This window comes from Giraffa tippelskirchi, chromosome 6, assembly GCF_054371585.1.
Source record: "Giraffa tippelskirchi isolate mGirTip1 chromosome 6, T2T-mGirTip1v1.2.pri, whole genome shotgun sequence".
In the NCBI taxonomy this organism is placed as follows: domain Eukaryota; kingdom Metazoa; phylum Chordata; class Mammalia; order Artiodactyla; family Giraffidae; genus Giraffa; species Giraffa tippelskirchi.
Genome location: NC_137280.1, coordinates 5,056,828 through 5,073,971, shown reverse-complemented (window position 1 = coordinate 5,073,971; position 17,144 = coordinate 5,056,828). Strand labels below are relative to the sequence as shown.

Sequence of the window (17,144 nt, the reverse complement as noted above, 5' to 3'; positions counted from 1 at the left end):
TTCTTTTTCATCTTTCCTTCCTTGGCTCTAACTAGAAGGTGCTTAGTACATGCATTAATTCCCACATGAAGGCATAGTTGGAAAGGAATGAAGGTCATGTCCCTTGAAAAGGAAGCATTAATAATTATCTGTAAGCTGTAATCAGCTCCTCTCATTCAGTTCCCAAAAATGACGGCAGAGAGGACAAGGTAAAGGCTGGGCCCAGGCCTCTCACCATACCCGAGAGCCAGGGGTCACTTTTACCATGTATTTTAGAGAAAGCTTGTTGTTGTTTGTTGTTTAGTTGCAACCCTGTAGACTGCAGCCCGCCAGGCTCCTCTGTCCATGGGATTCTCCAGGCAGCAAGACTGGAGTGGGTGGCCATTTCCTTCTCCAGGGGATCTTCCCAACCTCGGGATCCAACCTGCGTCTCCAGCATTGCAGGTGGATTCTTTACCTCTGAGCCACCAGGGAAGGCTATTTCTTACTAAATTTTTAAGCTCTGAAGTATTAATCTTGCCACTTTGTCTTTTTTTAAAGAGGAAAGAATACTTACAACAGTCTGGTTTGTAATTTAAAAATCTAATGAAAATAGTAGTGTTGCCATGAAAAGACATGAAGGAGCCTCAAATGTATGTTATCAAGTGAAAGAAACCAGTCTGGAAAAGTTACATACTTAATGATCCCAACTGTGTGACATTCTGGAAAAGACCAAACTAGGGGAACAGCACAATGGCCAGTGGTTCCTGCAGGGGGTCACAGACATGAGAACAGTCAGAGCACAGAATAATTTCAAGGCAGTGAAAGTACTCTGCATAATGTAGCAGTGCTGGATGCATGGTGTACATTTGTCCACTCCCATAGAATATGAAAGAGGAGAGTGAAAAATCTGGCTCAAAACTCAACGGTCAAAAAAACTAAGATCACAGTGTCTGTCCCATCACTTCACGGCAAACAGATGGGGAAACAGTGGAAACAGTGAGAGACTTTATTTTCTGGGCTCCAAAATCACTGCAGATGGTGACGGCAGCCCTGAGATTAGAAGACGCTTGCTCCTTGGGAGAAAAACTATGACCAACCTCGACAGGATATAAAAAGCAGAGACATTACTTTGCCAACCAAAGCTATGGTTTTTCTGATAGTCATGTGTGGATGTGAGAGTTGGACCACAAAGAAAGCTGAGTGCTGAAGAATTGATGCTTTTGAACTGTGGTGTTGGAGAAGACTCTTGAGAGTCCCTGGGACTATAAGGAGATCCAACCAGTCCGTCCTAAAGGAGATCAGTCCTGGGTGTTCATTGGCAGGACTGATGCTGAAGCTGAAGCTCCAATATTTTGGCCACCTCATGAGGACAGCTGACTCATTAGAAAAGACCGTGATGCTGGGAAAGATTGAGGGCAGGAGGAGAAGGGGACGACAGAGAGATGGTTGGATGGCATCACTGACTCAGTGGACACGAGTTTGAGAAAGCTCTGGGAGATGCTGAAGGACAGAGAAACCTGGCGTGCTGCAGTCCACGAGGTCACAAAGAGTCGGACACGACTGAGCGACGGAACAACAACATAGAATGTATAAGAGTGACTGCAAGGTAAACTCTGGACTCTGCGTGATTATGATGCATAGAGCATAGGCTCCGGATTATAAACAATGCACCTCTCTAGTGCAGGACGCTGATAATGGGGGAGGCTATGCATGTGTGGGAACAGGGGTTATATAAAAAATCTCTGTACTTTCTCCTAAATTTTGCTGTGAACCTATAGGTGCTCTAAAAAAAAAAAAAAATTAAAAATTAGCAGTGTTAATTCTTCTAAAGACTATTTTATGCCCCTTTCACATTATTATTTTGGTTCAAATTAATTTGAAATAACTTTTTAAAAAAATCACTTTTTAGGAATTTTCTATGTGCAGTACCAGTGATACAGGCTATGCGAACTGGCTTCTCCTATTCCTGGGAAGGACTGAGTCAGACAGGGTCCTAAAATAGAGGGTCCTAGTGACTGGTTCAGGTGACTGTTAGTCAGGGTTAGATCTTGGAGCAGATGAATATTTCTGACCACACTCACTTGCACAATCATAAATACCAGGATTTTTCAAAGCTTTTGTGGACAATCTTCATATTTCTCTCTTCCAGAATGACCTAAAACCTCCTGTGTTCCTGGTAAGTAGTTCTAAAACAATTCGTTGGTGTCAGAATACTTTTCTTTTAAAGACTAGAGAAATTTAAAAGACTAAAGGCAAATTTAATCTTTGCCAAATTAGCTTTCCTTTACAGTAAGTGCCTACTCCAATACACAGTACTATCCCGACACTGTTTTACCTGCCCTTCTTTACCCATCATTTGTATGGTGAATATTATGTGCAAAAGTAAACAGAAATCCTAAAGTCCTTAACTTCCGTCCCAATGAGTGTCATGATTTCTCTCTGCGTGTTTTAAACCAGCTGGGAAGGTGGCTGGGTTTCTCTCAGTAAATTCACAGATGCAATAGCTGAGTTGCTTTTCACAAGTGCCTTATTTCCCAACATCCTATAAGATAAACAGGCAAGGCAGACCTTATTATTTCCTATATCAAAATGGATCTGAGAGCAACATCGACCTACTCATGGATCTTCCATTCATGCTCAGGAGGCAGACATTTTAGTGGAAAAAGTATAACAGATGCAGATGTCTGCATACCTCACCCCTGGTGAGGTGGTTGGATTGGTCATAGCCACTCCAAGCCTCAGAGTCTTCAACTGAAGACATGAAACCTTTATTTAGATTGATTTTCTCAGTAGTCACTATTACCTGCAGTCTGAGGGCATATTTGGTATTTCCAAGAGTCTCCAAAAAGATTGGAAAGAGATTCAAACACAGTTGTGAAATGAATGGCTGAAAAAGAAATATTTCTGGGAGAAAAGAAAAGTAGAAACCATGAGATATAAGGAAAATAATGAATGGTGTACATAGGAAGGTTTCTTATTCAGGGTTCAGTATGACTTCAGGTGTTCCATGACCTGACTCCTTGATACCATCAAGGAGACTCCTTGATATTCTCTGTGTGTGCACCTGTGCGTATTTTTCTAAGAAATTCACTCTCCAGGTCTTCAAGAAAGAGTCTGAAACCTTTCCTTCCCCCCCACCCCATATTGAAGCTGAGGGTGGTTTCTCTCTGAATTCTTTAGTGAGTAGGCCTAAACCTTGCTTTGTATCATGAAGATATTTATGTATGGTTTGTGTTTAAATCTGCGTTCCTCAACTCATTTAAAAGCTCGCCTGAAAACTACTGAATCCATCCAAATGGCTTCTCTCAGAAGCATTCATTCTGCCTTGTGTTCATTAATTTTTTCTGCCTCAATTTATGCTTATTTTCTATATTTTCTTATTAACATTCGCCAGGCACCAAACTCCAAATGAAATATGCTGAAATGATTTAGGATTTGGAATTATATTGCAATTATTTGTAGCCAACAGAATTAGTTATCATCTACAAGATTTGTCAAGCCATTTCCATCGCTAATGAAAAGAGAGGATCTCCCTTAACTTAAGGTTAAGGCAGCTCTGCCTTAACTCTGGCTGGCTTTACCCTCAGCCCTGCTTGAGAAGCCTACAAAGTCACCATGTTTTTTGTTTCGTTTTCACTTTCTGATACTCTTCCTGGCAGTTTATTACTGTCTTGCTTTTTCTAGAACCATCTAGACATTTTAAAGCACCCTATTATTGGCATTATAATGATTTTATGAGCATGTTTCAAAGTTAGCAAATGTAGCCTTTTTTAATAATAAAAACACTATCTTATAGATGTGAAATCTTTGGTAAGGCTTTGAAAACACTGTAGTTTAATTTCCAGAGAGGAAGCGGAAATCGGGAGGTACTAGTGAAAGGTATGCAGTGTTGGTTACACCAGACAAATAAGTCCTAGAGACCTGCTGCAGAGCATAGAGCCTGTAGTTTTCACACACACGGATAACAATAGAGGGCAGGAGAAAACTTTTAGAGGCGTCAGATGGGTTTATGGAGCAGACCGTGGTGATTTCCCAGGTGTACACTTATCCCTAAACTCATCAAGCTGTATACATTAAATATGTACAGCTTTTGTATGTCAACCATATCTCAGTAAAGCGGTTTACAAAAAAAAAAGATAATGGCCTTTGTAGAGTCCTAAAGGAAATCAACCTTGAATGTTCACTGGAAGGACTGATGCTGAAGCTGAAGCTCCGATACTTTGGTCACCTGATTTGAAGAGCTGATTAATTGGAAGAAAAAGACCCTGATGCTAGGAAAGATTGAGGGCAGGAGGAGAAGGGGATGACAGATGGTTGGATGGCATCACCAACTCAATGGACATGAGCTTGAGCAAACTCTGGGAAGTGGTGAAGAACAGGGAAGCCTGCCGTGCTGCAGTCCATGGGGTCACAAAGAGTCAGACCATCTTAGCGACCAGACAACAACAAGAGGGCTTCACAGCTCTTCACACACTCTCTTCTGTGTTGCCTTATTCATCTGTCCAAACAACTCACCAAAGCAGGCAGCATTACCATCCAGCTTTAGAAATAAGGAATCAGGCTCGGAGGCTTTGAGCCTCAGGTCACCTACGGATCCTTAGCAGAGGTCAAAGTCAGGACTTCTGAATCCAAGATGGCCTCACCACATGCCTGTCTCTTGATTTTTTTCTTAAGCTCCAGTGAAGACAAATCTCAAATACACATGCCCTCATATTAATAGACACAGAGAAAAAGGATAGAATAAAATTCTCTAGACCAAGGTTTGGGGGTGGGGGGCGGGAATTAAGGCTGTAGATTCCTGAAGAGTTTGGTGACACCCTTCTCCAAATATTTATAAATATATAGAATGAAAGTATATAGAATTACAAAGAAAAAATATATCAAAATATAGCTACTAAGATATTGTAAAATGTGTAACAACGAGCTTCTTTATTAAGACAGTAAATATCAAGGATCAATATCTAACGTACTTTTAAGTAGTAAAAGCATAAATGATATTCCAAGTCATCTGCAAGAACTGTAAGAGGATATGAAAACACTGAATTTCTATTCAAAGTGCTAACCAGCTGTGATTTGTTGCCTACATTCATAATGAAAGGAAATGCTAAATTTCACTTAGAGACTATCGAAAAATAGAGATGCAATCTTTTTTTTCCCCTCGTCCAAATTCAGGACCCCTGAAGTCTGGATCTTGGGCTGAAGACACTGCCCCGGACTCTAGGCCAGGGGGACACAGGCCCTGGCCCGCGCTTCCTTCCAGCAGGCGTCTTCAGCCCCTTTTTTCCCTTTTAAAGAGCGGCGCTTACCTTCCAGGTTCTCACACTGGACCAGGTTGACGTAGTCCCGCCGGGTCAGGAGGCCTGCCTTGCAGCCGCGCACCAAGCCCTCCAGGTAGCCATGGTCGGCGTTGAAGTTCAGCTCTGCGCGCTCGAGCATCGCGGGAGCGGAGGCCAGAGGCTGCAGGGGCGCTCGGGTCTGCAGGGGCGCTCGGGTCTGGAGGGGCGCTTGGGTCTGGAAGCGTGCGCGCGGTTCTCCCGAGTGGCCAGGAGGCGATCTCTCAGCTGATAGTCACGGTCTGGTGACCGGTTTCCTCCGCTTTCAGCGGCTTTCCACACAGCCGGCCCAGCCCTGTTTTTCCATCCACAGAGGACAGGCCAGATAACCCGAGGGGGACCCGGGAGCAAAGCCCTGCAGGGAGAGAGGGGTCTTGGGAGGGACGGAGGGTCAGACGCCCGGTCCCTGCCCAGCTCTGCTATTGCAACCCGGCTACACCTGAATGTTGCGCAAACAGTCCTCCCCCACCCGAGCTTCTGTGCTTTCAATTGTAAATTACATTCCTCTTAAAAGTCTTGAGGGCTACTAAGAGAGGGGTTTCACACACACACACTTTATATGACTAGATCGAATGTGAGCAGGCGGTTTGGAGAACCCCGAGAAGCTCATTTGGCAGCACAGTGTTTGTAAAACAAAACTAGCAATGCCTTGTGCTTAGCAGCTCAGTCGTGTCCGCTTCTTTGTGACCCCATGGACTGTAGCCCACCAGGCTCCTCTGTCCATGGGATTCTCCAGGCAAGAATACTGGAGTGGGTTGCCATGCCCTCCTCCAGGGAATCTTCCTGACCCAGGATTCAAACCCAGGTCTCCCGCATTGCCGGCTGATTCTTTACCCTTTGAGCCACCAGGGAAGCCCCAATAATGCCTTACCCTGCTCCAAGTTTCCTAACTGCTTCCCTCTCGGCCCGGTCCTGGGGCAGAAACCAGAAGGCAATCCTGGAAGCAGGTACATAGCACTGTGATTCTATAATAATAAGCCACTGTCTTTGCAAAATCTGAGTGTTTAGGAGGTGCTCTTCATTCTCTTTTTCCCTTTTAGATCTCAGGATTTACTCAGAGGAGTATCTGGACTGATCCTATTACTGAGGCCAGTCCTGTCCTGCTCTTTACTGTAGCCCCTCCAGGCTCCTCTGTCCAGGGAATTTTCTAGGCAAGAATGCTGGACTGGGTTGCCATTTACTACTCCAGGGGGATGTAGCCCTACTCCTGGGGCTTCCCTCACACCTCAGTCAGTAAAGAATCCGCCTGCAATGCAGGAGACCTGGGTTCAATCTCTGGGTGGGGAAGATTCCCTGGAGACGGGAATGGCAGCCCACTCCAGGATTCTTGCCTGGAGGATTCAATGGACAGATGAGCCTGACGGGCTATATAGTCCATGGGGTTGCAAGAGTCAGACCTGACTTAGCCACTTAACCACCACCACCTCTCCAGGGGATCTGACCCACCCAGGGCTCCAACCCAGTCTCTGGTGTCTCCTGCATTGGCAGGCGGATTCTTTACCACTGTGCCACCTGGAGTGTTGGTGTGGTTTAGTGGCTAAGTCCTCTTGGACTCTTTGTGACCCCAGAGATCAAATGCACAGAAGCCATAGTATTGTTTTCCAAATCACAAATAAGGAACTGACTCTCAGAAGTTGGGAGGCAGCTCAGGAAGCACAGCATAATTAAGCCAGGATGTAGTTGCTGTTTCCTGCTCCCAAAAGGAACGCTGGTTCTCCCTTAAACCTAGATCAAAAATTGTGCCAAGTATCCTGAACTTAATTTTACACATGTTTTATTTCACTGTTATATATATTATGTCAGATTCTTAACTGAAGTTAAAGTGTCAGAAACTCTCCAGTATTTCTAAGTATTTCTCAGTCTTCTAAGACCACGTGCCATGAAGCAGGGCAGCCCTCTCGGGTTCCCTTACCCTGACGCCCTCCAGCCTCCTCCCAATAAGTCTTTTGCTTTGTCAGTACGTGTGTCTCCTTGGACAATTTATTTCCCAATGTCACCCAAGAGCCCACTCTTGGGCTCTGAGAGGGGTGCCCCTTCTGATAACAGTTACATTGTGAATTGCAAAAAATTCGAAGAAATAGTCTTTCAGTATTCAAAAACGATCGACTACTTCTTTTTTTCAACAAAGAAGCCAGTCATGTTACATATGTCTTCATTGTTTCATTTTTGTCCTACTCATTACTGTAAATAAAAATACCAGCCAACCCTCACTGGAACTACATTTGTTTGTCAGTTGCAACCAAATGTTGGCAACAGATACTAGAGCTGAACAAAAATCAATGAAAGCATACTGTGAAAATCAATAGGCTAAATGGAATTTATGTGAAAAAACATTATTTTATTGTTATTTGTAAGTTGGGTGATGCACATCCATTACATCACAAAATTTATGAGAAACATATGTACCTATTTTGGAGGGAGAGCCAATTTTTAAGCATTTATAGTGCAACACAAAATCTTCATAATTTTGCTGAGAACTAGCCCTGAATGTCGGCACGCTCAAAGAAGAATGGATTTTGTGTGTGTGCGAAAACGTGTTTCTCATATTTTATGTTCATAAGCAGGTAAGTTCCAATGCGTCCTTAAAATTATATACATTTACTTTCTCTACTTTTATGAAATTGGCGGATGAGGTAAGCAAAGTATTTCCCTTTTTCTTGGATGAGCAGACATGTCTTATTCTTGCTAAAGATACTTATAAAAAAATGAGATCAAACTCATGGGATGTGAGAGGAAACCCAGTCCAGTGACAATAAGCTAGAGCTTCTTCTTAAATGGGTCCTTCTGGTGGAAACATAGTAAAAATGTTCACTTCAGTGTTTAAACTACCAGTGATGTTTCAGAGAATGGGCTTCAGCGTGTGACAGAACATGAGCTTAAACGACTTCTTTTCTCTCAGTGCCAGCGTTTTCCTGTCTAAAAGGAAGATAATAACACCTCGGCTTGTTGTAAGTATTAAATGAGATGCAATCCTAAATACACTTAGCAAGTGTGGGTATCTGTGCTAAGAAGCTACTGCAATCGCTTCTCCTCTTCCTCTTGTTACTGTAAAATGCTGTCATTTCAGTTCCTCAACCAGACTGCATTCCTGAAAGCCAGCATCGGTATCTTATTCACCCTGCTGTCTCTCAAGTGCCCAGCAGCATGCCTTGAGGGAAGCAGACACTCAGTAGCTGTCTACTGCATAAAATTATGCTTAACAGAATCTTTGGCTCCATGTGTCTCTAGGAAACCCTATATTTGGCAATTGTATTTGAAGAATGAAGGTATTTTGTGGTTTTCTAGCATGCTATACATCAATGTATATGTGTATGTATGCCTATCTATACAGAATATATAGGACTTATTACAACTTTCTACTAATTTTAAGAGCTCCCAAGAGTCATTAGTTTTGCAGCCATTAGAAGGTCAACTTATTCTACTAAAGAATGGAGTTACTTTTTAGAGATGTGCAATGTCTATTCTCCTAAGCAGAAAATGGTTGTCTGTTTTTAGAGGTAGTAGGCTCTTGAGAGGACTGGGAGGAAGCAAAGAGGATCTAGACCCCTTCCCACCAGCATCCCTCTGGATGTTGCCATGCAGTTGACCAAAGCTAGCCAAGGCTAAACTCTGAGGTCGCTGTGGGCAGCCACACTCACCCTCAAACTCCCTCAGGGTGTCTTTAAGGGCCGCCTTGTGTAGGATTCACCCTGGGGTGGGCCCAGGGTGCCATCCTCAATGGCAAAGTCAAAGGCCAAGTCGAAGGCCTTTCTTAAAGTTATCAGCACTTAAAACAAACAGTCTCTGTTGCAACTATTCACCTCAGCCTTTGCAGCAGTCCTAGATCACATAAGCAAATGAGCTTGACTGTTTTCCAGTAAAACTTCACCAAAAAGACGTGGTGACCCAGATTTGGCCTCTGGATGACAGTTTCTGGGTCTGCTCTATAACATCACCCATCTCCTCCCTTCCCTGAATGACTGTCAAGGAAACCCAACGTATCATATGTCTTGTCCATAAATATGTCAGTATTTCCAAAAGACACAAATCCTTTAGTAATAATATAACAATGTTATGTGAGTGTGTGTGTTAGTCACTGAGTTGTATCCAACGTTTTGTGATACCATGAACTGTAGCCCATCAGGCTCCTCTGTCCATGGAATTTTCCAGACAAGAAGACTAGAGTGGGTAACAATTGCTTCTCCAGGGGATCTTCCCAAACAAGGGATCAAACCTGGGTCTCCTGCATTGCAGTCAGATTCTTTACCATCTGAGCCACCAGGGAAGTCCATGGATATATGTACTATATTAAATCTTAATGACCTGGATAACTACAATGGTGCGGTTACTCACCTAGAACTTAACTTCCTAGAGTGTGAAGTCAAGTGAGGCTTAGGAAGAATTACTACAAAAAAAGCTAGTGGAGGTGATGGAATTTCAGCTGAGCTATTTCAAATCCTAAGAGATGATGCCGTTAAAGTGCTGCACTCAATATGCCAGCAAATTTGGAAAACTCAGCAGTGGCCACAGGACTGGAAAAAGTCAATTTTCATTCCAATCCCGAAGAAAGGCAATGCCAAAGAATGCTCAAACTATTGCACACCAGCACTCATTTCACATGCTAGCAAGGTAATGCTCAAAATCCTTCAAGCTAGACTTCAGTAGTATGTGAACCGAGAACTTCCAGATGTACAACTTGGATCTAGAAAAGGCAGAGGAATCAGAGATCAAAAGGCTAATATCAGTTGGATCATAAAAAGCAAGGAAATTCCAGAGAATCATCTTCTTCTGCTTCATTGACTACGCCAAAGCCTCTGAACCGTGTGGATCACAACAAACTGTTGAAAATTCTTTAAGAGATGGGAATACGAGCCCACCTTAGCTGTCTCTTGAGAACTCTGTATGCAGGTCAAGAAGCAGCAGTTAGAACCAGACATGGAACCATGGACTGGTTCCAAATTGGGAAAGGACTATGTCAAGGCTGTATACTGTCACCCTGCTTATTTAATTTCTATACAGAGTACATCATGAGAAATGCAAGGCTAGATGAAGCACAAGCTGGAATCAAGATTGCCAGAAGAAATATCAATAGCCTCAGATACACAGATGATACCACTCTAATGGCAGAAAGTGAAGAGGAACTAAAGAGCCTCTAAAGGAAGGTGAAAGTGGAGAGTGAAAAAGCTGGCTTAAAACTCAGCATTCAAAAAGCTAAGATCGTAGCATCTGGTCCCATCACTTCATGGCAAATAGATGGGGAAACAATGGAAACAGTGACAGACTTTATTTTCTTGGGCTCCAGAATCACTGTGGAAGGTGACTGCAACCATGAAATTAAAAAAATGCTTGCTCTTGGAAGAAAAGCTATGACCAACCTAGACAGCATATTAAGAAGCAGATACAACTCTCAGCTGACAAAATTTTGTGTATTGAAGCCATGATTTTTCCAGTAGTCATGTAAAGATAAAAGAGTTGGACCATAAAGAAGGCTGAGTGCCAAAGAATTGATGCTTTTGGAACTGTGGTGTTGAGAAGACTCTTGAGAGTCCCTTGGACTGCAAGGAGATCCAACCAGTCCATCCTAAAGGAAATCAGTCCTGAATATTCATTGGAAGGATTGATGGTGAAGCTGAAGCTCCAGTACTTTGGCCACCTGATGTAAAGAACTGACTCATTTGAAAAGACCCTGATGCTGGGAAAGATTGAGGGCGGGAGGAGAAGGGGGTGACAGAGGATGAGATGATTGAATGGCATCACTGATTCAATGTACCTGAGTTTAAGCAAACTCTGGGAGATGGTAAAGGACAGGGAAGCCTGGAGTGCTGCAGTCCATGGGGTTGCAAAGAGTTCGACATGACTTAGCGATTGAACAACAAATATTATATATTATAAGATAATCATAATTATATTATACTTGAAGTTATTCCTTAATATTAAAAATCCAGTCAATGTTCAAATTTTCTCAAGGTAATGATCTTTTACACTTGGTTTGCTTTAATGAAGAGACATTACAGTTGGATTTGATGTATCTTAATTTCCTTTTAGGTACACCTTCTCTCCGTTAGCTTTGTATTTTGTTTAAGAAACCTGGTCACAGAATCTAGAGCGTTTTCCACAGTTTGGAATTTGCTGATTACTTCCTGGAGTGTCATTGAACTTGTTGCCCTATCTCCTGTTATTCCTACAAATTGGTAGTTAAATCTGGCGGCTTGATCACTTTCATGTTAAAGTTTTTGTAAGAACACTTCACAGCAGTATTGACTACTTCTATCAGGATGCATGTAACACGTCTTTTTTTTTTAATTTCACCTGCCATTTATGATTGCTACTGAGATCCACTGTCTCACTGTCACAGAATGATTATATTTTAGACTATCATTCCTTCTTCATTTATTAGCTGGAGAACTTATATAAGAAGAGACTTTGCAACGTCAACTGTTGGTCACCTTAGCTTGCATTTCATTTAAGAAAAATAGGAAAGGGGACTTCCCTGGTGGGTCAAGAACCTGCCTTCCAGTGGAGGGGACATAGGTTTGATCCCTGGCTGGAGAACTCAGATCCCACATGTGCAGGATGGCTAGGCCCGTGTGCTCCAATTGGAGAAGCCTGCCCGCTGCACCTGCCGAACCCCACACACTCTAGAGCCTGTGCTCGGACACAAGATAAGCCTGCACCCTGCAGCTAGAGGAAGCCAGTGTGCTGCAGTGGAGACCCGGCACCGCCAAAAAAAAAAAAAAAAGGCTGGATAAATGCTTAACTCATTCCATTTACCAGCTTTCCAAATAATGTGTCGGTTCCCTAGAATCCTCCAAAAGCGACCAATAAAGGTTTTTCTTTTTATTTAATTTTTTTTAATTGGAGGCTAATTATAATATTGTGGTGGGTTTTGCCATACATTGACATGAATCAGCCATGGGTGTACATGTGTCCCCATCCTGAAACCCCCTCCCACCTCCCTCCCCATCCCATCCCTCAGGGTCATTCCAGTGCACCGGCCCTGAGCACCGTGTCTCAGGCATCGAACCTGGACTGGTCATCTATTTCATTCTCCCAAATCATCCCACCCTTGCCTTCTCCCACAGAGTCCAAAAGTCTGTTCTTTACATCTGTGTCTCTTTTGCTGCCTTGCATATAGGGTCATTGTTACCATCTTTCCAAGTTCCATATATATGTGTTAGTATACTGTATTGGTGTTTTTCTTTCTGACTTACTTCACTCTGTATAATAGGCTCCATCCACCTCATTAGAACTGATTCAAATGTATTCTTTTTAATGGCTAAGAGTATTCTTGCCTGGAGAATCCCAAGGACGGTGGAGCCTGGTGGGCTGCCGTCTATGGGGTCACACAGAGTCGGACACGACTGAAGTGACTTCGCAGCAATATTCCATTGTGTAAATGTACCACAGCTTTCTTATCCATTCGTCTGCTGATGGACATCTAGGTTGCTTCCATGTCCTGGCTATTATAAACAGTGCTGCGATGAACATTGGGGTACACGTCTCTCTTTCAATTCTGGTTTCCTCGGTGTGTAAGCCCAGCAGTGGGATTGCTGGGTCATATGGCAGTTTTATTTCCAGTTTTTTAAGGAATCTCCACAGTGTTCTCCATAGTGGCTGTACTAGTTTGCATTCCCACCAACAGTGTAAGAGGATTCCCTTTTCTCCACACCCTCTCCAGCATTTATTGTTTGTAGACTTTTTGATAGCAGCCATTCTGACCGGCGTGAGAGGGTACCTCATTGTGGTTTTGATTGCATTTCTCTCATAATGAGTGATATTGAGCATCTTTTCATATGTTTGTTAGCCATCTGTATGTCTTCTTTGGAGAAATGTCTGTTTAGTTCTTTGGCCCACTTTTTGATTAGGTCATTTATTTTTCTGGAATTGAGCTGCATGAGCTGCTTGTATATTTTTAAGATTAATTCTTTGTCAGTTGCTTCTGTTGCCATTATTTTCTCCCATTTTGAAGGCTGTCTTTTCACCTTGTTTATAGTTTCCTTCATTGTGCAAAAGCTTTTAAGTTTAATTAGGTCCCATTTGTTGATTTTTGCTTTTATTTCCATTACTCTGGGAGGTGGGTCATAGAGGATCCTGCTGTGATTTATGTCAGAGAGTGTTTTGCCTATGTTTTCGAAACTCTAGGAGTTTTATAGTTTCTGGTCTTACATTTAGATCTTTAATCCATTTTGAGTTTATTTTTGTGCATGATGTTAGAAAGTGTTGTAGTTTCATTCATTTACAGATGGTTGACCAGTTTTCCCAGCACCACTTGTCAAAGAGATTGTCTTTTCTCCTTTGTATATTCTTGCCTCCTTTGTCAAAGATAAGGTGTCCATAGGTGTGTGGATTTACCCATAGGTGTGTGGGGTTTTCTTTTTGATAAAAATATTATTATTAACACATAGATTTAAGCATAGTCGTCATCTTCTTCTTTTTAAATATTTACTTTTTTATTTGGCTGTACCAGTGTCTTAGTTGCAGCACGTGGGATCTAGTTCCCTGACCAGGGATCAAACCCAGGCTCTCTGCATTGACAGCCCAGAGTCTCTGCCCCTGGACCACTAGGGAAGTCCTCATCATGTTCTTTTGACTTAACCCTAGTAGTCTTTGACAACTGCCTTGCTTTCTGTAATGACAGGCTGGTCCATGCTTATTTTGTTCCATTTTTACCCAGACCTAGAATCAGCTATTTCTCCAAGGAGCTCTGGTTTAACACTGCAGTTCAGAAAAGAGTATGCAGAGAAAAAGCACATTCTCTGCAGTGGGGTGGAGAGTGTGCTCAGTGGTGTGATAGCCCCACACTGCTCACCGGAAGCTAAGGTTAGTCCATGCAGGTGGGTGATTTCTAAGAGCACGTGGACCAGTAGAGGCAATGCGTGTGTAGATGGGTTTGCGGTTACCTCTGCTTAACTGTTTTCTCCAGTACTTAGGCTCTCCAATTAGAACATGTGAACATAAACGCAAACTTCCCACATCAGTCCAAAAATTCCCATCATGATGAAAAATTGAGTTTTGAGGCCACATGAACTTAGCTTCCGTGTATGTTCTTCAAGAATCTCAACTGGATTAAAGGGGGTTACAGTGAGACACTGCAGAAAGCATGTGACTGAATTCAGTACAAGGACTCCGCAGGTGAAGCAAGATTGCTCCCTTGACATTGATTCAGAACAGCTATTGTGTTGCTCAGCCCGGGTGTGCTCCTGGTTTAACTCTCTTAAAAGCGGGAGGATTTGCCAGCTGTCATCAGCATCATTGCCTTTCTGGGCCACTTGGGTCAGGAGACTCTCTTGTTTAAGGTTAAAAGTGGGCTTATTTTTGCTTTGTTGGCTTTGGCTAATTTAAAGTTTTAAGGATGTTTTAATATTTTTCTTCTTGCTGAAGAGAAGACTAAAAGTAATTCACATGTTGGCTGGTGATGACATCTGTTTTGTCAGGGATTTGTAATGTGCTATTTGCCCTAATGATTTATCTTTTATACTTTATCAAAATAATATTCTTTATACGTTAATTAAGCCTGGACCTGATATAATATGTGTCTTCTTTCGTGATATCTTACTGTTCTTCAGTGACCCTATTTAATGTCTTATTACAAAATCTGTTCTAGGGAAAAAATTTTAGTCTGATTAGAAAAGTACAAAAATGAATCATCACTCATAATATTTAGATAAAATGCTTATATATGTCTAAAGCAAAGGTAAAAGGCCCCAAATCCTGTTTATGTACTGTCACCCAGATTCTATGTTTGGACTTGCAGAGAAATGAATATCTACCCGAGAAGGGTGATTGTTTTCCCTTATATTTTGACTATTACAGAAATATATAAGATGAAAGTCCCTCTAATACCACTCTGAAGAGATAACCACTGACAATAGTATGGGGAAACATTGAAGTCTAAGTCTAAGTCGCTTCAGTCGTGTCCGACTCTGTGCGACCCCATAGACAGCAGCCCACCAGGCTCTGCCGTCCCTGGGATTCTCCAGGCAAGAACACTGGAGTGGGTTGCCATTTCCTTCTCCAGTGCATGAAAGGAAAAAGTGAAAGTGAAAGTGAAGTCGTGTCCGACTCTTAGCAACCCCATGGACCATAGCCCACCAGGCTCCTCCGTCCACGGGACGGAAACATTGAAAGGAGTTACTTAAACTCTGAGATACTTGCTGCTCGTGGTGCCAGGGTTAATTTTTCAAAGGATCATTTTGACTTTGAACCACAAGAGGTCATCATAACATTAAAGCAAGCATCTTTTCATTTGATTCACCAGTCAAAAACCAATTCAACTGAGTATCTCTGAAGGTGTAATTAGCTCTATTCAACAACTCATGAACCAGGAAGGATTCCATCTGGTAACTAGAAGGGCACTCCAGGAGGCCAGAGGCAGTGCAAGGCAGAAGGCTTTTATAGAAAGCAGGATGGGGTGAGGAAGTCATTAGTAAAAGAAAAGAAAGGATTATTGGGGGCCAGGACAACTTCTTTTTGGAAGGAAGAGACCCAAGGGTTTTATCATGTGATTCCCTCTTCTTCCTACTGGGTGGTGTCAGGGAGAAGGCCCATGTGCTGACTCAGTGCAGTCACTTCAGTCACTCAGTCGTGTCCAACTCTTTGTGACCCCATGGACCGCAGCACACCAGGCCTCCCTGTCCATCATCAACCCCTGGAGCGTACTCAAACTCATGTCCATTGAGTCGGTGATGCCGTCCAACCATCTCATCCTCTGTCATCCCCTTCTGTTCTCCTCCCACCTTCAAATCTTTCCCAGCCTCAGGGTCTTTTCAAATGAGTCAGTTCTTCGCATCAGGTGGCTAGAGCGTTGGAGTTTCAGCTTCAGCATCAGTCCTTCCAATGAATATTCAGGACTGATCTCCTTTAGGATGGACTGGTTGGATCTCCTTGCAGTCCAAGGGGCTCTCAAGAGTCTTCTCCAACACCACAGTTCAAAAGGATCAATTCTTCGGCGCTCAGCTTTCTTCACCGTCCAACTCTCACATCCATACATGACTACTGGAAAAACCATAGCTTTGACTAGATGGACTTTTGTCGGCAAAGTAATGTCTCTGCTTTTTAATATGCTGTCTAGCTTTTATATGCTTTTATATGCTTTTTTAATATGCTGGTCATAGCTTTTCTTCCTAGGAGGAAGTGTCTTTTAATTTCATCACTGTGATCACCATCTGCAGTGATTTTGGAACCCAAAAAGATAAAGTCTCTCACTGTTTCCATTGTTTCCCCATCTATTTACTATGAAGTGATGGGACCGGATGCCATGATCTTAGTTTTCTGAATGTTGAGCTTTAAGCAACTTTTTCACTCTCCTCTTTCACTTTCATCAAGAAGCTCTTTAGTTCTTCTTCACTTTCTGCCGTAAACGTGGTGTCATCTGCATATCTGAGGTTATTGATGTTTCTCCCGGCAATCTTGATTCCAGCTTGTGCTTCATCCAGCCCAGCATTTCTCATGATGTACTCTGCATATAAGTTAAATAAGCAGGGTGACATACAGCTTTGACATACTTCATTCCTGATTTGGAACCAGTCTGTTGTTCCATGTCCAGTTCTAACTGTTGCTTCTTGACCTGCATACAGACTTCTCAGGAGGCAGGTAAAGTGATCTGATATTCCCATCTCTTGCAGAATTTTCCACAGTTTTTTGTGATCCATACAGTCAAAGGCTTTGGCATAGTCAATAAAGCAGAAGTAGATGTTTTTATGGAACTCTCTTGCTTTTTTGATGATCCGGCGGATGTTGGCAATTTGACCTCTGGTTCCTCTGCCTTTTCTAAATCCAGCTTGAACATCTGGAAGTTCACAGTTCATGTATTGCTGAAGACTGGCTTGGAGAATTTTGAGCTTCACTTTACTAGCGTGTGAGATGAGTGCA

The 17,144-nt window shown here is 42.7% G+C and overlaps 1 protein-coding gene across 1 annotated transcript in view; it reads right to left on the bottom strand.

Moving 5' to 3' along the window:
* The window catches only part of ATP6V0D2 (ATPase H+ transporting V0 subunit d2), a 48,912-nt gene extending 43,125 nt beyond the window's left edge, over nt 1-5,787 (bottom strand). The window contains exon 1 of the mRNA XM_081504286.1: nt 5,268-5,787. Coding sequence (XP_081360412.1) covers nt 5,268-5,397 — 130 coding nt within the window. The 5' untranslated portion in view covers nt 5,398-5,787. The remainder of the gene's footprint in view (nt 1-5,267) is intronic.
* Between the last annotated feature and the right edge of the window lie 11,357 nt (nt 5,788-17,144).